This window comes from Salvelinus sp. IW2-2015, linkage group LG14 (assembly GCF_002910315.2).
Source record: "Salvelinus sp. IW2-2015 linkage group LG14, ASM291031v2, whole genome shotgun sequence".
NCBI lineage: Eukaryota > Metazoa > Chordata > Actinopteri > Salmoniformes > Salmonidae > Salvelinus > Salvelinus sp. IW2-2015.
The window spans coordinates 27,508,275-27,531,832 of record NC_036854.1 but is presented as its reverse complement, the minus strand read 5'-3'; the positions used below and the strand labels follow the sequence as shown (position 1 = coordinate 27,531,832).

At 43.2% G+C, this 23,558-nt stretch overlaps 1 protein-coding gene across 1 annotated transcript in view; it reads right to left on the bottom strand.

The window, feature by feature from the left end:
- The window catches only part of LOC111973502 (piezo-type mechanosensitive ion channel component 2-like), a 221,509-nt gene that overhangs the window by 125,674 nt on the left and 72,277 nt on the right, over window positions 1–23,558 (bottom strand). Inside the window, 1 exon segment of the mRNA XM_070446791.1 lies at window positions 21,781–21,823. Coding sequence (XP_070302892.1) covers window positions 21,781–21,823 — 43 coding nt within the window.

Sequence of the window (23,558 nt, the reverse complement as noted above, 5' to 3'; positions counted from 1 at the left end):
TTCTGGTGAGTCATAGTGCACCGGGAGACCTTGTGGTCGGGGTGGGACCAAGACATCTCCGGGGTGGGAGACCTCGTGGTCGGGGTGGGACCAAGACATCTCCACGGTGGGAGACCTTGTGGTTGGGGTGGCGACCAAGACATCCCTGGGGGGAGGACCTTGTGGTCGGGGTGGGACCAAGACATCTCCACGGTGGGAGACCTTGTGGTCGGGGTGGGACCAAGACATCTCCACGGTGGGAGACCTTGTGGCGGGGTGGACCAAGACATCTCCACGGTGGGAGACCTTGTGTCGGGGTGGGACCAAGACATCCGGGTGGGAGACCTTGTGGTGGGGTGGGACCAAGACATCTCCACGGTGGAGACCTTGGTTGGGTGGGACCAAGACATCTCCACGCGTGGGAGACCTTGTGGTCGGTGGGGACCAAACATCTCTGGGTGGAGACCTTGTGGTTGGGTGGGACCAAGACATCCGGGGTGGGAGACCTTGTGGTTGGGTGGGACCAAGACATCTCCACGGTGGGAGACCTTGTGGTTGGGGTGGGACCAAGACATCCCACGGTGGGAGACCTTGTGGTCGGGGTGGGACCAAGACATCTCCGGGGTGGAGAACCGTGGTCGGGGTGTGGACCAAGACATCTCCGGTGGAGAACCTTGTGGTTGGGTGGACCAAACATCTCCGGTGGGAGACCTTGTGGTCGGGGTGGGACCAAGACATCTCTGGGGTGGAGAACCTTGTGGTCGGGTGGGATCTAGACATCTCTGGGGGAGACCTGTGGTCGGGGTGGGACCTAACATCCCTGGGGTGGGAGACCTTGTGGTTGGGGTGGGACCAAGACATCCCTGGGGTGGGAGACCTTGTGGTCGGGGTGGGAGACCTTGTGGTCGGGGTGGGATCTAGACATCCCTGGACTCACTGCCAGGTACACTTGGGAGAGCACAAGGTGATGATGTCAATTAGTTTAGAAGGGATGACAGAGTCTGAAGGAAGGGAAAAAAGTCTGACGTGGTGAACTGGATTCTATTATCAGTTTGAAGGTGTCAAGGAAGGCACTTTTGAAAGAGCAGGTAGCCATTGAACAGAAACGTCTCCTCTAGAGACCCATGGCAGTTGTGTCCCTGTCATGGTACTTGAAGAAACGGCTGTATAATCTGCTCAGACAGGATATGCTGCCACGAGCAGTGGGTGGATATTTGAGTTTTCACAGGCTTGTTTTGCTTCATGTTGGGTTGCATAAAACTCTAAGCAAATGTTTGGAATCCCATGGCGCTCGCTCCGCATGAGATCTGACATTCAAAAGCGAGCGGCCAGGGGAGGGCACGGACACAGATGCTTTGAACCGAGTGATGTTTGCCTTCGTAAAAATTTAGTAAGTGACAGACGGCGCTAGTTAACACGCTAGAAAAACATATGCAAAAACTGGGTGCCCCGTATGGCGGGGGAAACACAAGCTCTTTAATGAAGCCTRTGCGTCTACACGGTTTGCTTCCCTCTCAGCATTTAAAGGGTCTTTCATCTCAGTCCTGCTCATAAAGACAGAGCTGTGGAGCTGTGAGCTGGCAACATAAACGCCTGCATATGGCATTAATCTGGAACTGGGAAAGGGCCTTAAAGGGGAGGTGATCAAAGTGACTAAATTAACTGTACAGATTTAGCTTGTCAGTCTCATCTCTGGAAAGATAGCTTGTATAGCATTGACAATTTAACTGGTTGATGGATACAGAGAAAAGTTGTTCCCGAGAGTCAACAGTGAACTGGCAGTTCATTTCGGAAGCCATAACAAAATGCTGCACTAGGCAGTTCATTTCGGAAGCCATAACAAAATGCTGCACTAGCTAGTGAGCTAACTCGATTTAGCTGTTATGAGACACTAACTGGCACTGGACTTTAGGCCTTGAGGGCACACTGGCATATCTATCATTAGGAGTAGACTGTGCCACCGTGGCTCTCCAGGGTCCCGGCAGGGCTACAACACACAGAGAAGGAATGGGACAAGGTTGTTCAAACAAAGACACCAAAATAGCAAAAGGGGGGCTTTGATAAACATGTGATATGGATTTCAACCTGAATCCTAAAAAGTCTTCAACCCAGATCACTTGCATTTACAGTAACTGTACCATTTCAAAATAACAGTCATTATTTTCTCTAAAAATGGCATATAGTATTTAAGATGTCAAAACGAGCCACATCAGAAATGAAAGAGCTTAATTAATAAAGACCTAATAACATTATGATTTGAAGAAAATAACTGCAATCATGATGACAAACTTAGAAATCATCAAGGATTTTGACTTAGAATAATTTTTCTCTTAGTGTTTTTTTTTTTATTGTTAAAATAGCTAAGAAGATCCCAAAATATCTTGCAGGACTTTGCTTTCACCTACTTCCATTACTGTACCTTTTGTTTGCTTTACACCTCCAAATCCAGTATCCTGTCAATGCATGTTCTATCTACGGTATGTTGAGAGCTGCTGGATGTGATGATTGTCCTGTGTATCTGTTTGGGTGCACATCCTCACTGCATAGGAGATGACTTTCCCATTAAGGCTAATTAAAACATTCTACATGGGCATGTCAGCACATGTCACGCGACATTCCAGATGCATTTCATTCACATTCCACAAAGACACATCCGCCTTCTCCGCTCTTTCAATCACACTCGGCTACAACTCAATCATTCGACTACTTGCATCGGCGCATGTAACGTGTAAATGAATGCACATGTTAACGAAGACGCTGTAAAATTCAATGAATACAATCTTCCAAAAAGGAAGCTCATTCATTCAGTCATTTCGTTACCAGACCACCCCACGAGAGAAATAATATGGGAGTCCATGACCTAATAATGACAGAACACTAAGATCAATGACAGGAGGACGTCTGAGTGAATAGCTTTCAATTCCCGACTGAACACATCTCAACCATCTAGTGGGATATCTGGTCGTCCCGTAATCCAATCACATCTCTCGTGCGAGTTCCTAATTAATTACCACGGGCTTCTACCATCTTTGCGTCGAGGTCCATCAGAGCTGAGAGAGTGTGTCGTTCATCTAAGGACATGGCAAAAATGTGAACACAGATCATATTTAACGATTGCGGGCTGATCAGTGATCTTAACATGAAACATATGGCATGCTCATATCTTACATAGTTATGTCTATTTGGGTGCTGTAGCCCAGGTGTAATGTGACCGGGGTGGGTTTACTTAATGAGATGAAGAAACCTGGCTTAAGAGCTTTGATACCTATACTTTGAAAGGATTGTCTGTAAGCTATGGATTTGTGCATGATCAGGATGTGATTCTGATCCAAACCTTCAGCCCTACGGCTTCAGCAGACTGTTTAACATGAATAACATAATCGTCTGCAAGTATCTCTCAACAAATCCAAATATCATGAATATCACGGGGACCACACACACAGACACAATGTGGTTTGGTAACACTTGATTTGGATAGTCTGTGGGGCGTCTACAGCTGCTCTTCTACATACTATCAGTAACATTTCAACTAACTATCTACTAACACTAACCATAGCTTAACCCTTATCCTAACCCTAAACGTAACCCTTACCCTGACCATAACCTTAACCCTTATCCTAACCCTAACCCTTGTCCTAAACCTAACCCTAACTGTAACCTTAGCAAACAGTTTCTTATCAACAGATAGTTTGTTGATAGTCCCATGTAGATGCTCTACAGACTATCAGAATACAGATGGAAAATCCATACTATTCATGGAATCCAAACATAAATAGATTTCTGGAGATGGTTCATTAACATAAGCAAAGCTTTTTTTTTTACGAGTGCCAGGGTGCGCGGTGTACTCTCTTTAGTTTGAGTTTCTGGAGCAGACCATCATATGGTACTGGTACCTCCGCCAACGTCATGCCACACGACAACACGTCAACACACATGAACACAAACAAATGCACACAAAGCAGGGATGCCAATTACAGGTCTCAAATGGCAAGGATAAACTGTTCCTGGACCATTGACTCCCCTAGACAATCTGCCAACTGTCATTTAGTAATCCAACTGTGACGTGCATTAATATCCATGTCAGACTGAACGACAAACGCCTAAAACGGTTCAAATGTAATTCAATTAATCATAAAGCTTCTCGACATGAATGATCATAACAAGGGAGGGTAAATGGTAAATGGTTGAATTACCCTCGTCTCACGTAGCATAGAAAAACCTAAAAACCTTAACACCATCATGAAAACAAAATAACCTTCATAACCGTTTAAAAAAATGGAACGAACAGCTAACTGTAGACTGGAAAGCTGGGCATTCGTGCGATTGAGTCAGTTTCTGTTGTAAATTATACAATGGGTGGGTCTAATCCTGAATGCTGATTGGTTAAAACCGCATTCCAGCTGGTTTCTATTCCACAAGTTGCCACCGGCTATTTACACTGTTCCATCAGACTGCGCAATCCACTGTCTCATCAGCCCAGCCAGGCAATTTATAAACTTGATCTCCACTATAAAAAGCATCTAGACATTCTCACATTTCTTTTAGACTAACATTTAGTTTTCAACAGCAGAGATTTGTATAAATGTTGCTGTTTTTCTCTGACATTTGCAACATTGTTTCAATACTCAAATTCGATCTCCAGCTGTCCCATAGTAATGCAACTGACAACAGGAAGACTGAGGAGTCCGCTCTCAATGAGTGTAGACAGCCTGCTGCTGCCGATCTGCTAATCATCAGACGGGGAGAGGAGAGGAGGTAGGCAGTCCACGTGGGTAACTGGAGGGCCCTGTCTATACAAAAACAAAGCCCCAGGCCTATGATTTGTTAATCCGGCTCTGACCATGTGTATCCCGTATATACGACTACTGAAAGTTGAAACTTGGAGATGAGGAGATATTGTGTCTCCTCTACTATTCAAACGGTGATCATGGAGACTGTGGTCATTTGGCTGGCCAATTACCGTCATCCAAAATTCCATGACCGTCACAGCCCTAGCCGAGACCCCGATCAACTGTTCCTGTGCTTTGGGAAACCAAGGCTAACAGGATGATTAAGAAGCTGACAGACAGACTGCAATTGTCGACTTACAGCCGTGAAGGCCTCGAGAAGGTTGTGGGAAGGTTGAGCTGTTCACAGAATGACACACAGAATGGCCGAGATAGTTCTCCACTGAAACCCAGTGTGTTAAGGTCAATGTTATATGGCAACAATGGTACCCAGTCCTAAATCACACACTCAAAGGGTCCTATTCAGTCGTGATACATAGAAAGAACTATGTTTTCCACTATTATCTGTGACGCCTCCTATTTCCGGGAAAGCATTCCAATATTGATGATCATTGGCGCTGAAACGATGGAATTTCCCTCCAGCAGCACAGAGTCAAATGTCAGAAACAAGTGTATACATTTTCAAAACATTTCCAGTTTCCCCTGAGTAGGTCAAGAATGGGAAAAAGTGGAACACGACTGACCAATAAATAAACCAATAATTCTGTCTGGGATGGCGAGGCGGCAGAGTCTTGGCCAATGGAGTATAGCTCTTCTTTGTTCTGCCTTGGTCAGGGTGGAGAGTGAACCGGAGCTGAGACAGCACTTGGCCCAATCCAGAGGGTCACAACACTGGACACAAGCCATTGGCCAACACATGGGCCTAATGATGGAACTCAAACAATCACGTCCACCGTATTAAAAGAAGACTGTACCTCAGGGGGTTAAGGAGGGTACAGGTCTGAATCTGTTTACTCTAACTACTTCCTCACCAAATGGAGAACAGGTCTTGAGTTGGATTCATTTAGCTCCACTATTTGCTCTGAGTCAGCGAGCAGGGGGAAGGGAGGGAGAAAATGCCACATTTCTGCACGTCAACAAGCATCCAGTCACGGATAACCAGATAATACAGTATGACCCGTTTTCCCCTACTTTTCATACCTCCGTCCATTGCTAGTACAAACACAATTTGTTCGTCGAATACAAAAATATTAAATATAGCTATTGAAGGAAAGTAATAACATATGACCATGGTTGTAACAGGTGATCCAGTCATGCTCATATTCAATTACCACAGGTGTTCGTACCGATCTATTCTAGGGAACATCTTGTTCCCAGATGACAACATCCTGTTTATCTGGTTTCCAGCTATCTCTCAGGACATTTTACACTTCCTCCACACTTCAGCTTTAATCCCCTGGAAATCCCTTTAACTCGACTGTTACACGTTGGCCAGTATGCTCCAGTCTGTCACTAGACAGCAATTACACTTTCATTTTTTGTACATTAAACAGAGGACATTTGGCGTGTCGCCACCGGGCAGCCCTCAAGGTACAGCGTGGTCCTGGTGCGGTCCGGGCAAAGCAGGCAGCGCACACAGAGTACCACAGAGAGTCTGGCACCCTGTTGAGCCAAGAGAAACAGGGTAGCACAGTGGCACAATTCAGGCCTCATATCACTGGCCTATATTCCAGCACCTGGCCTGCCGGCAGTATCCAGCCCAACGTTATTAAAGACCTGGAGTTTAACTATTGATTTGAGAATTATACATTAGCGGGAGAAAATGTTTTGTGACACCGTGTTTAACAGAAATACATGTGTAATGAATAGATTAGGTTGTTTGTGGAGCAGCAGGGATGTATGGCAATTAGATATTGGCTGCACTGAGTAGACTTCAGCGAGGAACGAGGAAGAAGTCACACTTCTGAAGTGGTCCACCTGCGACAAACAAGACAGCTTTAGTGTAGCTGAGATTAATCCATCTCAGCTAAACTAGTTAGGATATGGACATTAGGGCTGGGAATTGCCAAGGACCTCACGATACGATATTATCACAATACTTCAAGTCGGGAGTTTACAAACACCTTAGCCAAAAACATTTAAAATCAGTTTTTCAAATTCCTGACACATAATCCTAGTAAAAATCCCCTGTTTTAGGTCAGTTAGGATCACCACTTTATTTTAAGAAAGTGAAATGTCAGAATAATAGTAGAGAGAATGATTTATTTCAGCTTTTATTTCTTTCATCACATTCCCAGTGGGTCAGAAGTTTACATACACTCAATTAGTATTTGGTAACATTGCCTTTAAATTGTTCAACTTTGGTCAAACGTTTCAGGTAGGCTTCCACAAGCTTCCCACAATAATTTGGGTGAATTTTGGCAACTCCTCCTGACAGAGCTGGTGTAACTGAGTCAGGTTTGTAAGCCTCCTTCCTGACTGATGTCTTGAGATGTTGTTTCAATTTATCCACATKATTTTCCTCCCTCATGAACGCCATCTATTTTGCAATGTGCACCAGTCCCTCCTGCAGCAAAGCACTCCCACAACATGATGCTGCGACCAGAGGACAGTTCTCCAAAAAGTACGATCTTTGTCCCCATGTGCAGTTGCAAACCGTAGTCTGGCTTTTTTTAAGGCGGTTTTGGAGCAGTGGCTTCTTCCTTGCTGAGTGTCCTTTCAGGTCAACATAGTATAGAAATGCCAAAGTTCAAAGCACCATCATAGAGTATTGTTTACTGTTGGATTGTGTAGTATTTATAGGAACAGAAAGCAGACACTGGAATCTTTAAGTTCGCTGGGATTCACCACGTAAAACGTCATGTTTCACAGACTAAACAGTAGCTGTTACAGAATCAAACCAAATCTGAAGATATGGGTCAGAGATTTCCTTCAAAATTTGATTCTATACAGGAATAGGATTCTATACAGGAATTTCACACAATAGTCAGCTGCCCTTTGAACAATCGTGAGGGGATGTCGATATGATGAAGAGGAAATCGGAGGCGGGCCTTACAGTACAGTAGACAATGAAACAAGAATAGATGACACAAAAGCCCAGTTTGACTTGAGCATGTTGCATGCACAAAGATCAGATTGCTAGCATGATCCTTAGTTATCTCCATGTGAAAGGAAACAAAAGTTAATTTTACCTCGACACACCAACCACCACAAATATGGTTATGGGGGATATGGGTAGAAGGCTCTCTTAACCTCTCTGGGATATGTGGGACGGTAGAGTCCCACCTGGCCAACATCCAGTGAAAATGCAGAGCGCCAAATTCAAATAAATTACTATAAAAATTAAACTTTCATGAAATCACACATTCAATACACCAAATTAAAGCTACACTTGTTGTGAATCCAGCCAACATGACAGATTTCAAAAATGCTTTACGGCGAAAGCAAATAATGCTATTATCTGAGGATAGCACCCCAGCTAACAATCACAGACCATCATATTTTCAACACTCCTGGCGCGACACAAAACGCAGAAATAAAGATATAATTCATGCCTTAACTTTGACGAGCTTCTTCTGTTGGCACTCCAATATGTCCCATAAACATCACAAATGGTCTTTTGTTCGATTAATTCATTCGATATACAGTGGGGAGAACAAGTATTTGATACACTGCCGATTTTGCAGGTTTTCCTAACTTACAAAGCATGTAGAGGTCTGTAATTTTTTATCATAGGCACTTCAACTGTGAGAGACGAATCTAAAAATCCAGAAAATCACATTGTAATATTTTTAAGTAATTAATTTACATTTTATTGCATGACATAAGTATTTGATCACCTACCAACCAGTAAGAATTCCGGCTCTCAAAGACCTGTTAGTTTTTCTTTAAGAAGCCCTCCTGTTCTCCACTCATTACCTGTATTAATTACACCTGTTTGAACTCGTTACCTGTATAAAAGACACCTGTCCACACACTCAATCAAACAGACTCCAACCTCTCCACAATGGCCAAGACCAGAGAGCTGTGTAAGGACATCAGGGATAAAATTGTAGACCTGCATAAGCCTGGGATGGGCTACAGGACAATAGCCAACAACTGGTGGCGCAATTATTAGAAAATGGAAGAAGTTCAAAATGACGGTCAAACACCCTCGGTCTGGGCTCCATGCAAGATCTCACCTCGTGGGCATCAATGATCATGAGGAAGGTGAGGGATCAGCCCAGAACTACACGGCAGGACCTGGTCAATGACCTGAAGAGAGCTGGGACCACAGTCTCTCAAAGAAAACCATTAGTAACACACTACGCCGTCATGGATTAAAATCCTGCAGCGCACGCAAGGTCCCCTGCTCAAGCCAGCGCATGTCCAGCCCGTCTGAAGTTTTCCATCTGGATGATCCAGAGGAGGAATGGGAAAGGTCATGTGGTCTGATGAGACAAAAATAGAGCTTTTTGGTCTAAACTCCACTCGCCGTGTTTGGAGAAGAAGAAGGATGAGTACAACCCAAGAACACCATCCCAACCGTGAAGCATGGAGGTGGAAACATAATTCTTTGGGATGCTTTTCTGCAAAGGGGACAGGACGACTGCACCGTATTGAGGGGAGGATGGATGGGCCATGTATCGCGAGATCTTGCCAACAACCTCCTTCCCTCAGTAGAGCATTGAAGATGGGTCGTGGCTGGGTCTTCCAGCATGACAACGACCCGAAACACACAGCCAGGACAACTAAGGAGTGGCTCCGTAAGAAGCATCTCAAGGTCCTGGAGTGGCCTAGCCAGTCTCCTGACCTGAACCCAATAGAAAATCTTTGGAGGGAGCTGAAAGTCCGTATTGCCCAGCAACAGCCCCGAAACCTGAAGGATCTGGAGAAGGTCTGTATGGAGGAGTGGGCCAAAATCCCTGCTGCAGTGTGTGCAAACCTGGCCAAGAACTACAGGAAACGTATGATCTCTATAATTGCAAACAAAGGTTTCTGTACCAAATATTAAGTTCTGTTTTTCTGATGTATCAAATACTTATGTCATGCAATAAAATGCAAATTAATTACTTAAAAATCATACAATGTGATTTTCTGGATTTTTGTTTTAGATTCCGTCTCTCATAGTTGAAGTGTACCTATGATAAAAATTACAGACCTCTACATGCTTTGTAAGTGGGAAAACCTGCAAAATCGGCAGTATATCAAATGCTTGTTCTCCCCACTGTATATCCAAAATGTCAATTTATTTGGCGCGTTTGATCCAGAAAAACACCGGTTCCAACTTGCACAACATGACTACAAAATATCTCAAAAGTTACCTGTAAGCTTTGTCAAAACATTTCAAACTACTTTTGTAATACAACTTTAGGTATTTTTTAACGTAAATAATTGATACAATTGAAGACGGGATGATCTGTGTTCAATACCGGAGGAAAACAATGTGTAGCATGCTTTCTGGTCACGCGCCTCTAACAAACAGTACACTTCACCGGAGCCTTATTCTGAACATGGCTACATATTCATTTCTCAAAGGAAAAACCTCAACCAATTTCTAAAGACTGTTGACATCCAGTGGAAGTGATAGGAACTGCAGGAAGGTCCCTTAGAAATCTGGATTCCCAATGAAAACTCATTGAAAAAAGAGTGACCTCAAAAAAAAAGAAATCTGAATGGTTTGTCCTCGGGGTTTTGCCTGCCAAATAAGTTCTGTTATAGTCACAGACATGATTCAAACAGTTTTAGAAACTTCAGAGTGTTTTCTATCCAATACTACTAATAATATGCATATATTAGCATCTGGGACTGAGTAGGAGGCAGTTTACTCTGGGCACGCTTTTCATCCAAATGTGAAAATGCTGCCCCCTATCCTAGAGAAGTTAAAGAGGAAGAGAGGACATAATTGCTGCCCAGATGCCACGCCGGAGATCACAAGGCCGATGTCATTTCCTTTACATGTACACCCCTCACAACAAACCTCCATTCTCATGTGCTTATTCTAGGGGCAAAAGCTGAAGAACATACGCCCATCCTGGTACTTTCCGCAGGAGCTGGAGTTGTAGGTAAACTCATGGAAAACAGAAAGGAAAAGGCTGCACACTGCTGTGTCACGCCCTGATCTGTTTCACCTGTCCTTGTGCTTATCTCCACCCCTTGCAGGTGTCGCCCATCTTCCTCATTATCCCCTGGGTACTTATACCTGTGTTTTCTGTCTGTCTGTGCGAGTTCGTTTTGTTCGTTCAAACCTACCAGCGGTTTCCCTTGCCCCTGTTTTTGCTATAGTCCCTGTTTTGTAGCTTCCCGGTTTATACCTTACCTGCCTGCCTGCCCTGACACTTCCTGCCGTCCTGTACCTTTGCCTCTACTCTGGATTACCGACCTCTGCCTGACCTGACCCTGAATGCTGTTCCGGTGCCTTACACCCTCTCTGGATTATTGATCCCTGCCTGCTTGACCTGTCGTTTGCCTGCCTCTGTTTAATGAATAAACTTCTGCTTCTTCTACACTGTCTGCACCTGGGGCATACCTTAACACGTGACATGCTGCTCATGCTCCCAGGTGATAATTATTTATAATGTCACGCTCTGACCTTAGATTCTATGTTTTCTTTATATTTTGGTTAGGTCAGGGTGTGACGAGGGTGGGTACGCTAGTTTTTGTATTGTCTAGGGGTTTTGTATTGTCTAGGGTTTTGTAGGTCTAGGTGATGTGTATCTTAATGGTGGCCTGATATGGTTTCCCAATCAGAGGCAGCTGTTTATCGTTGTCTCTGATTGGGGATCATATTAGGTAGCCATTTTCCCTTTTGTGTTCGTGGGTTCTTGTCTATGTGTGGAAGTGACTTGTTTGTATAGCTTAACGTTTTCATTTTGTTCGTTTGTTCAGTGTTCATTCTTTTAAATAATATAAGAATGTAACGCATACCACGCTGCCGTGGTCCGATCCTTACAACGGCCGTGACATATAACAACGTTTTAACCCTTAGTTCTTCATCAGGCATCCTATTCTAGGGGCAACATATTTCCTATGGGAAACACACTTCAGCTTTTATTCCCATCGTTTTTTTTGTAGTTTTAGTCGTGTACTTTTTTGAGGCGTTGTGCGGTCTTTATTCAGGGAAGCGAGGAGGTGGGTGGGGGTAGGGGAGGAGTGGGAAAGCACTATATAGGATATATTGCATACACGAAATGGGAGGGCACTCTCGCCCAGGAATAGATTCTACTACCCGAACCCAACGCGGCGCCGGCGTAAGTCCACCTCGAACCCCCGAAAACCATGCTCCACCCTGCGCCTTAAGCCCCGCCCCCCCCACCTCCCCAAAGAAAGCATGCCTCCCACCCATCCCACCGAGGTTTCCCATCAGTCCCCCTTCCACCCATCCATCCCCCGATTCTCTCCCCACAAACCCCCGCCAGACCTCAATTGTTTCTTGACTAGTACCATTCATTCTCACTGACGATAATTCTGTTATAACTTCTAATAGTAACTGTATACACTAGTTAAATGGGAGAGAGTGAGGTGGTTGCCAACGTTTCACGACAGTGCTACCTGACAGCAGTAATCTTCTCTGATTGATTGAGAGATTCAAGGGGCTATCATCGGTAAGTAACATAATAGATGCAAAGCATTGAATATTTAAATTCAATCACTCCGAAAACAAATGGTTAACTTTGTCCCAGAAGCATTTCACTGCAGGGCACTCCCACATCATATGAAGGAATGTGTCTACCTGCTTTATGGGACACAATGAACAGTTGGCAGTTGGGGCCAATTTCATTGTAAAACATATTCTTGGTGTTAAATACAGTCTGTGAACAAATGTAAAATATATAAATTGCTGGTTCAGATTATGGGATGCCAAGGTCATATTTTTCCATATTATGTTCCAATTAAAGTGTTGTTCAGATTCAATTACATCTGTGAACCATCATTTTTTAATGGTTAGCTCAGAATATGAGCTTTCCAAAAGATATTTGTATAATATAGAGATCAGTCCTTTCGGGTGCCCAGATAATTTATTTATAAATCCCATCATTGGATGGTTCGGTAGTTGGGTTTCCCAAGGGACTCCAGGCCAGCATAGATGACCTAAGTTGTAAATACAGAAAAATGTATTTGCCTGGTAATGTGCATGCATGTATCTTTCAAATCTTGAAATGTTCTCAAACCATTACTGTCCATGATATCGGTAAGGGTACAGATTCCATATTTGCAAATGGCCGCCCTCCAGACTGCAAAGAACTATTGTGAAATATTGGAGTAGGGGTATGCCATTTTCATTCCCAGTTACATCTTTTTTCAATTTTGCACCAAATAGAACTTGTGTGAGCATTAATAGGACATAAGCGTAGTTTATATTGTTTAAGGGATATATCAGGGAAGACCACCTCTTCCAGAGCAATAGGAGACACCATATTACTGTAATGAACACGATTGGAGACAGAGAGCTGGTTTCAAGCGCAGGGCGCAGCAGGTGTTTATTTATAAAGGACCACAGGAGGAGGAAGGTAGCTGGGTCCAGGGGCAGGCAGAAGGTCATACACAGGGGGTCCAAAAAGGCAACAGTACAGGCAGGGAAAAGTCTAGTAACATAGTCCGGAGATCAGGCAATAGGTAAATAACAGGAAATCCGATAGGCTAAAGTACAGGCAGGGAATAGGCAAAAAGGCGTAGTTAGTGCGGCAGGTAAAAACTAAAATACACGGGAGGAGTACATCACGGGAAAACCAGCGCTCTGAAAGCCATGTGTCACAAAACAAACAATACCTCACAGTTACCAGATGCAAAGAACTAAACTAAATAGTGTGTAATAATGACATACAGGTGTGTGAACAGGTGATTAGAATTCAGGTGATTGGGATCTGGAGAGTGAGCTGCGTTCAGGGGATCTAGGTGTTTGAGGGTGTGAGTTGGAAGCAGACTTTACAATAACGTTGTTTAAGGGATATATCAGTGAAGACCACCTCTTCCCGAGCAATAGGAGACACCATATGTCTCTATATACTCAGCCAGGGGGCGGAAGAATCATGTCTGAAGCAATTTAGGATGGGGTGAAATGTTAGTGCCAATTTAAAGTTTGGTACGGATAGTCCTTCTACATTATTCCCTCTTTGTAAATGTATTCATTTTACCCGGGATCGTGTACCTTGCAATATACATTTTAAAACCGCATTATCAATTTTATCCCAGAAGCCAGAAGGTGGAGCCATGGGAAGCATTGAAGTACAGAAATTCAGCCGAGGCAATATATTCATTTTTACAATAGATTTTCTTCCGGTTAAAGCAACTGAGACATTATTCCGTCTTCTGAGGTCGGATGGAATTGATTTGAGCATTCTGTTAAAGTTTAAGGCAATGGTTTAATCTAAGGAAGGAAATATATCTTATCCCAAATTTTAAAAATGGAAAACAATTGGGATTCCATAATTAGAAATGTAGGGCTGATTTAGTTAGATACATTTTATAGCTTGGGATGAAGCTGAATTTATCTATGATCGTCAATTCGTTTGGGAGCAAWTGAGATACATTGTTGAGATAGTAAAATAATGAAATATCGTCTGTGTAAAATGAGATGAAGTGATCAGTAGATTTTGGGGAAATCGGTGTTACTTCCTTAGATTGACAAATTTCCTTGGCCAGAGGTTCTGTGGATAATAAGACTAGCAAAGGCGAAATTGAGCTTTTAATAAAAGCTAAATTAGGGCTGTATTCACATCTCTTACAGATCAACCTTTGTAAACGGCTGTATTAATCATATTGAGCAATAGTGGACCTAATTGATTCCAACATTTTAAATAGACTTCAGGATGAATACCATCCCATTGCCTTTATTCATGCTATCCAATGCCCTTTTGAGTTCATTGAGAGAGTTTTGGGCTCCCAGAAAGGTGGCTTCCTCTGTTGAGAGAAGAGGGGTTCTTAATTATTTTTGAAAGTACTTGGTCTGGCTTGGTGTGGATTTACAATCAGAGGTGTACAGTTCTTTATAGAAGAGGGATAGCTAAATGATCATTACTGCGTAGGTTGTTGGCTAGTAAATGACTGGGACGATTACCGTGGAAGTAATTGTTGAATCTTACTTGATGGATGGCAAATTCTGCTCTCTGTCTTATCAATAAATTAAGTTCTGTTTTGACTCTGGAAAGAGTAATAGCTACCTGGTCTAAAAAGAGGGATTAACAGTTAAAAACATTTAAAAATCAGATATCTTCTTTAATTGTGATTTATTCAACCCAGATGCAAATGCAGTTGCATTATTTTTTATAAAATCTTTGGTGGCATCCCATCGACTACATTTTTATTGATCATTATAAATTAATTTAGTTCAATTCAAAACAATGTAGGATTTTGTAATAATGAAACACTGAAACGCCATCTTGCGGCTCTTTTAGGGGATTCTGAATTATGAAGTTGGCAGTAGTAAGTCTGGTGGTCAGACAAGTTCATATGTCGAATTTCATTTTTTTTTTATGAAACAAAATAGATAATATTTTAATATAGTTTAATATAGTAGATATGAAATCGATTCATGAGAATGATTTATGCCTATTTGAGTAGAAAATATACTATTTTACTTTAGAATTGTGTGCTCGCCAGACATCAATGAGGTTGTAAACATAAAATACATGCTGGAGAGTCTTGGTTGCGTGTGGATTGTAGTTGGTCTTATTAAATGTCCAAAATGGCATTCCTGTCTGTCCCAATAACCAGACAAATTTCAGTTAATCCTAACAATGAAACGTAGGATCATAAGAATTTGGAGCGTATACATTTAAGAAAAGTTATTCTACCTTTAGCCACAGAAAAAGCCAAGAACCTTCCCGCTAGCCATGATTGGCTGAGATAATGGACATGCCAAGAGATGAGTTGGGATTCGTCTGTCATGTAGCACGCGTCTGTCTATAACATGAGCTGCTCAGTATGTGTAGGTAATGCTTTCTAACACGGCTTTTTTGAAAGATATCATGAAGAACTGAAAAAGTGTTGCTAATGCTCTCCAATTTCTGGAGGACCGACTTTTGAAATTGGTGGAATGCCAGGTGGAAGTAGAGTATGACAGCTAGTGAGATGGAGAAAATGCAGGTGTTTGACTGCAAATATGCGGAGGGAGTCAAAAAGAGAACACACCGGTCTCCGGATTACATCTTCAAACTAAGGGCAACCATGGCAACCGTGACAGATAAGGAGAAGCGTTCATCCATGTATTCGGGTAAGAGAGTCTAGCTACTGCAGCTACATTTTCAATTATTATACGTTTCTAATTTAGTCAGGAAGTCATTTTAATTCATGTTAAAGCGTACTGTTAGCTACAGTAACTAGCTAACGTTAGTTGCCTGGCTCGCTAGCTAATGTTACGTGTATGATCTGTGTAGTAATATTACTCATATCTCAGAGCCATTTGCAGTCCTAGTTATAGCCTAATAATCTAGCCTAAACAATTTAACCCATAGGGATGCAATGTGCTGTAGCCTAACAAGGAAGCATTGTTCATTAATTGCAGTGGAGCCATCGTTGTCTAAATGTCCTGTACCATAGGCAATATAATTATAACGAAGTCCAATGTTCAGCATTAATAATAATAATAATAATAATAATAGTGTTCATTTTACTCAATTGAGGGGGTTTCCTCATCATTGACTTATGCTGAGGGCAGCATCACAGCCACAGGCGAAACTGCATGACTAATTGTGCGTGGATAGCATAATATTGAGCCAGTCAAATTGGGGTTAGCCTAGATCTGTTCCTCCCCTTGTGTGTTGGGCTTGATGTGCTTCTCCAAGAAGCCTTGAGCCTCCTTGGCAGTGGAAAACATATGTGTTTTATTCTGAATAATTTTAGAGTGATTCTGTTATCTTTTTTAGGAGCTTGATTTCCACTTCTAGCTTTAGTTCGGGCTGATTCCAGGTCATGGATTTGCCCATCTGTCACATTGGTCACTGTCTCCAAACTTTACACTTCAGTTGAGTAGGTATCCACTTTAGAAGTGAGCAGTGTAAGATATGAATTTATCGGTTTTAATTGCAAGTCGAGGGCAGGGGTAATTCCCTCAAGAACAATCACTTGAATAGCAACTCTTTTCTGACCATCGGTCAAGAGGACCCAGCTCCTACAACAAAGGCTTCCAACTTCCAAGCCAATTCATCTCACTCTACTGAGGGAACACAACAGCAAACGTGCGCTACAGTAAATACATCAAAGTCTAACTTACAGTTGAGGTTTTAAATTTGATAGAAAAGGTTGTTCTGGATTTAAACCTAGAACTGTGGATGATAGAGAGTCTTCCAAGATAGACATGGATGTTTCCTCTCTTCTTCATAGTCTGGGTCAGTGACAGTCTGCCTAACACTAATGTATGGGGATTATAACACGGACAGACAGTCAGTCATATTTCGTCAACTGCTACTGCTTCTGCTTCTGCTTGGCTGTAACCTCCAGCCAGATACAGACAGGAGCCGCAGACGCTCGCCAGACACAAACGCTCGCATACGCACACACACACACACACACACGCACACAGCCTCTTCCCAGCCAGCCAGGTTAAATTACAGGTGTCTGACTGAGACACAAAGTCAGACTGGGGGGCTGTTGAAAATAAAAGTACTGTAGATGACATATACTTCTTCACCGTAAAATAATATGTCAAACTAGTAGTCAATGAGGGCTAGGCCAGTAACCAGTGATTTGTTAAGAGAAATGTAGAAATGTATATCTGGCCTCGTACATCTGAGATTGTGACTAACTACCTTTCATCACAATAACAGACATTCTGGTTTCCCAATACAAAACATATCGTCATATTCATTTGAAGCCTTTTTTGCCCGTAATGGTCCTCCCTTGTTACAGTCGCTCTCAGTCTTGCTTTCCAGTGTTGTATGTACAGTAATGTGAAACTGGAGCTTCATTAGAAGGCCAGGCCACTCCAATCACTCAGTGGGCTCCACAGGTTCCTGTCTGGTACACATTCATCACCGTCACTCACCTGCCTCCCAGACTCCCACAATGCAATAGGAGGAGAGGTGCCGTGGCAGCAGCAGTAGACACCCGAGGGACCGCATGCTGACATACCAGAAATGATCGAATGACGTGTTCTAATGTCTATCATCCCCTTTAATTCCTCTAGTTTTTTTCTCTCACACCTGTGATAATTTTGTTTACAGTGTGGCATCGCAGGTTGCAAATATCTGTTAGGAATTCTATAGAGCAGGGATGTCAAACTCACTTTGCCCCAGGGGCCACATATGGTTTTCAACGAGGTCTGGAGGGCTGGACCTGAAAATGGATTGTATTTCCACGGCGCCAAAATGTTTAAAAAGAATTCCTTTTCCATAATTTTGGGAATTTCCAATGCTCCCTGACTCTCTATCTTTAATTTCTGAGATTAGCTGGAAACGATCAAGAAACTGTATGAATGTAGGTCTATTATAATCTCTACACAGTTTAAAGCATATTGACTTTGCTCCCACCCCCCACCACCACCAAAGAAATACAATAAATAAGTACAAATAAATGTTTTAACTCAAACCACCCACGGGCCGGATTAGACAACTTCGCGGCCCTTATGTTTGACACCCCTGTTATAGAGTGTGTGAAAAGATATCAACAAGGCCATTAGGCTAAGCCCATATGTCAACAGAGGTAATCAAGACACTGGTGAGCAGTCTTTCAGTCCTGCTAATTTCCCAGAAAGACAGAGACAGACAGACAGGGAGTCATGGGAACAGCTGTCGTAGTTACCACCCCCCCCACCAGACAAAATAATAATTATCCCCTGAGGAATGCCAGTATGGCGGCAATATGACTCTAAACATTAAGGTTGGCCCTTGCCCCTTCGGCTGTTGCTTTAACCAAGTGAGCAGTAACACTTTCAATACTTGGCAGGTGACATCACTGCACCTGTAGCTACGGATCACCTTGGAAACTCTGTAATGGCCGTGCTAATTAGCCTAGCGGCACAGCGCGGAAGACTGGGACGATTTACTATGTTTACACCACATGTGGCGTAAGGATATGAGCGACAGTTAAACAGTCGTAATGTCTGTGAACCCGGCAGCCGCACCAACCGTAATAACAGCCGATGCTGGGAAAACAAACGGCCACTTCAATCGTCATGACACAATGTAGTTTGGGTGCAGAATTGAAAAAACACCAAACCTCTGCTTTGTTGAGTCTATTATTTTACGGCTGGCCGTTCCTTCTAACCACAGCTTGGGACGAGGCACGTATCTTGCTTTCAAGCATACGAATGCATCAATAAAGCCTTGAACAGTGTGTAATCATGACTTAGCCCTCGTAGTAAATGAGACGTCGGTTTTCTAACCATAATATGCCTGGAAGGGAGAAAATGGACTGACATCTGTCAATACTTTGTTTGGATGTCCGTATTTAGACATGGGATTATATTTGACATTTAGATTTTTTATATATTGTATTTGGGAGAAAGGCAGATGCTGTGGTCACAATACGTCTGTCTGTTGTGGTCCCTATGTCTGTCTGTTGATGTTATATCTATCAAAATGTATCTGTCTATGTTTACAGAAAGTAGCATCACAAATCCACATTAAAGGTCAAGTCTGGGATATTTCCTGGTCATTTCAATGAATCATATACAGTAAACCCACTGAAGTACACTACATGACCAAAAGTATGTGGACACCTGCTCATCGAACATCTCATTCCAAAATCATGGGCATTAATATGGAATTGGTCCCCTCTTTGCTGCTATAATAGCCTCCGCTCTTCTGGGAAGGCTTTCCACTAAATGTTGGAACATTGCTGTGGGGACTTGCTTCCATTCAGGTCGGGCACTGATGTTGGGCGATTAGGCCTGGCTCACAGGCAGCATTCCAATTCATCCCAAAGGTGTTCAATGGGGTTGAGGTCAGGGCTGGCCAGTCAAGTTCTTCCACACCGGGGGCATTGTCATGCTGAAACAGGTAAGGGCCTTCCCCAAACTGTTGCCACAAAGTTGGAAACACAGAACCGTCTAGAATGTCATTGTATGCCGTAGCGTTACGATTTTCCTTCATTGGAACTAAGGGGCCTAGCCTGAACCATGAAAAACAGCCCCAAACCATTATTCCTCCTCCACCAAACTTTACAGTTGCCATTATACATTCAGGCAGGTAGCGTTCTCCTGGCATCCGGCTAACACAGATTAATTCGTCAGACTGCCAGATGGTGAAGTGTGATTCATCACTCCAGGGAACGCATTTCCACTGCTCCAGAGCCCAAGCTTTACACCACTTCAGTCGATGCTTGGCATTGCGCATGGTGATCTTAGGCTTGTGTGGGGCTGCTCGGCCATGGAAACCCATTTCATGAAGCTCCCGACGAACAGTTCTTGTGCTGACGTTGCTTCCAGAGACAGTTTGGAACTCGATCGTGAGTGTTGCAAAACAGATAAACGTCACATGTTGTGACGTCATAACCTCCAGTTGTTTTTATCGATCCACTGCTGAGCAGCAGGGCTATGGATGACTCACTTGGGAAAACACACTCGTCTTTGTGCCCCACCAGAGTGATGTTAATGGAACCTGGACTGTTTTGTTCAGCCACTGTTTTTTAACTTGTGTATTTGCATGTAAACTTAAACGTAATCATTCAGTTGAGCTCAATTGAACATCTTCAGTACTGTGACACTATGCCTTAGAATGGATTGTTGTGATGTACATTAGAATAAGTAAACTGTCTTGTCCTATGTAAGGGGTGGGAGGATACTCACCCCTTTCCCACACAATAACATTCGGAGAAACACGTTTTGTTTGTATGGGTCCCCAGGATGTATACAGAGACAGTAAAGCTTATACAGAGCCGGGCCAGTAAATGGGCTAAATGAAGCCATGCATGGCTGGAGAGAAGGGGACCAGTGTTTGTAATTTTTTAAATTATCTATTTAACCTTTATTTAACTAGGCAAGTCAGTTAAGAACAAATTCTTATTTACAATGACGGCCAACACCAACCAAACCCAGACGACGCTGGGCCAATTGTGCGCTGCCCTATGGGACTCCCAATCACAGAACTTTTTTTATTTTTTATTTTTTTATGTAACTGTTATTTTACCAGGTAAGTTGACTGAGAACACGTTCTCATTTGCAGCAACGACCTGGGGAATAGTTACAGGGGAGAGGAGGGGGATGAATGAGCCAATTGTAAACTGGGGATTATTAGGTGACCGTGATGGTTGAGGGCCAGATTGGGAATTTAGCCAGGACACCGGGGTTAACACCCCTGCTCTTACGATAAGTGCCATGGGATCTTTAATGACCTCAGAGAGTCAGGACACCCGTTTAACGTCCCATCCGAAAGACGGCACCCTACACAGAGCAGTGTCCCCAATCACTGCCCTGGGGCATTGGGATCTTTGTTTAGACCAGAGGAAAGAGTGCCTCCTACTGGCCCTCCAACACCACTTCCAGCAGCACCTGGTCTCCCATCCAGGGACTGACCAGGACCAACCCTGCTTAGCTTCAGAAGCAAGCCAGCAGTGGTATGCAGGGTGGTATGCTGCTGGCATATTTGAACCAGGGTGTCTGTAGTGACACCTCAACCACTGAGATGCAGTGCCTTAGACCCCTGCGCCGTGAAGATATATACAGCATACTACAAATTAGCAAAATGTATGATATATTACAAATTCTAATTTGTTGTGGCTAATGATAGCTAGGTGGCTAAGTGGTTAACGCTAATGTTAGCTAGCTGGCTAACGTTAGTTAGGCTAGGGGCAGGGTTTAAGGTTAGGAGTTAGGATAAAATGTTAGGGGAAGGGTTAGCTTAAAGCGTTAGGGTTAGGGGAAGGGTTAGCTAACAAGTTATTGCAAAGTAGCTAAAAAGTAGTAAGTAGTTGCAAAGTTGCTAATTAGCTAAAATGCTTAAGTCGTCCGTGATGAGATTCGAACACGCAACTTGCGTTTGCGCCTAGCTACGCTAGGAGTTAGGGGTTAAACTTAGTGTTAAAGATGCACTATGTAGTGCCTGTAACGTAACAAAATGTGGAAAAAGTCAAGGGATCCGAATGCACTGTATACAAATTAAACTGTGCTATATACACTAGTAGACTAGTTTGATTAAATGTAAAAGCATTGGTCTCTTACCTTTCCAAGCCCAGCTGTCGCACCGACTTCTCCCATGTTGAACCTGCAAAAAAGACAAAACATAGACGTCTAAATCTTCATTCAACAGAGTGGATCATTATTCAAAACTCTTGAGATGGATTCAAGATGGCGACTGCCCAAATGGCACGCCTTCCTGAAGCACTTTCTGTTATCCTGCAGAGCCTCCCCATTATTCAGCAATGAGCGTTGAAGACCAGAGCAACATTAGCATACACTGAAAAAAGTGTATACTATCTATTTTGGACTGGATACATTTTCTATGGACACACCGGGGTGCAAACACACTTCTGACACCAATGTGGCAGATCTTTTCAAATGATTCACACACATACATGAAGAATTGAATCTTGAATCCAGTGGTTTCACATGTACACTGACCCTCATTATGACAGTAACACAGGTCTAAACCAAATGTTAGTGCAGGTGAACCACACAAACACACACACACTCACACGGGGGCGGCCATGCACCTCGACAGCCTCTTGGAACGCACTCCGCCTCACAGTAAGCTGTCATCCTCTGTGACTCACACGACTCGTGCAATTAGCAGAGGATTCCTTCTCGCTCTCCTCTCTTCCCTTCTCCTCCCTCTTGTTTGAACATACTTCAGACCGAGTGTGTTGAGGACATGCAACTCTGCTGAAAATTGATTTAATGACGCGGGGCAAAACAAACTACCTTTTTATTTTCTTGAAAGGCTTTGGGCTGATGGGCTTTTTGTTTCCAGGGACATTTCCATATACGCGAAAGTTCCCCTCCGGGTGAGAGAGTTGGGATTTACAGCTGTCTTACAGCTAAGTGCGAACTCCCAACTCACTGCCCCCCCAACCCCCTATCCTCCCATCTGATCTGAGGGTAGTCAGTGCTAATTAGCTCTGTCGTTAGCTCATTTATTGCCTGGCTATAGGGCCTCCTCGGATGAGAAGACATGTTCTCGACTGAGATGGCTGATGATGAAAACGTCCTGTTTAAAAAAGCAATTTAACTGCAATAGTTACTGTACTATATGCTGAGGAAGTAATTTCTGTACTTAAGTTGAATTCATTCAACTTAATCAACAATACATTTCTCGGTAACACCTTACCATAAGTTGCCCTTATACTTATGTAACTACACAGTAATAACTGTAGTAGGGACCCTGTATTAACACGTACTGTAGTTACATATTAACCGCTTTGTAATTGAGTTGAGCCATTTCTATGAGGGATTAGTTAACATTCTAGTCATTATTCTCAAAATGTACCTCGTTGGCTCAGCTGTTTTGATGCCAGCTACCAGCAAGAATACTGAACAAAAATATAAAACGCAACATGTAAAGTGGTGGTCCCATGTCTCATGAGCTGAAATAAAAGATCACAGAAATGTTCCATACGCACAAAAATCTTATTTCTCTCAAATTTTGTTCACACATTTGTTTACATCCTTGTTAGTGAGCATTTCTCCTTTGCCAAAATAATTCATCCACCTGACAGGTGTGGCATATCAAGAAGCTGATTAAACAGCATGATCATTACACAGGTGCACCTTTTGCCGAGGACAATAAAAGGCCACTGTAATATGTGCAGTTTTGTCACACAATACAGTTGATTTGCTGACTGCAGGAGTGTCCACCAGACTTGTTGCCAGATAATTGAATTTTCATTTCTCTACCATTAGCCGTCTCCAACGTTCTTTTAGAACATTTGGCACTACGTCCAACTGGCCTCCAAACCGCAGACCACGTGTAACCATGCCAGCCCAGGACCTCCACATCCGGT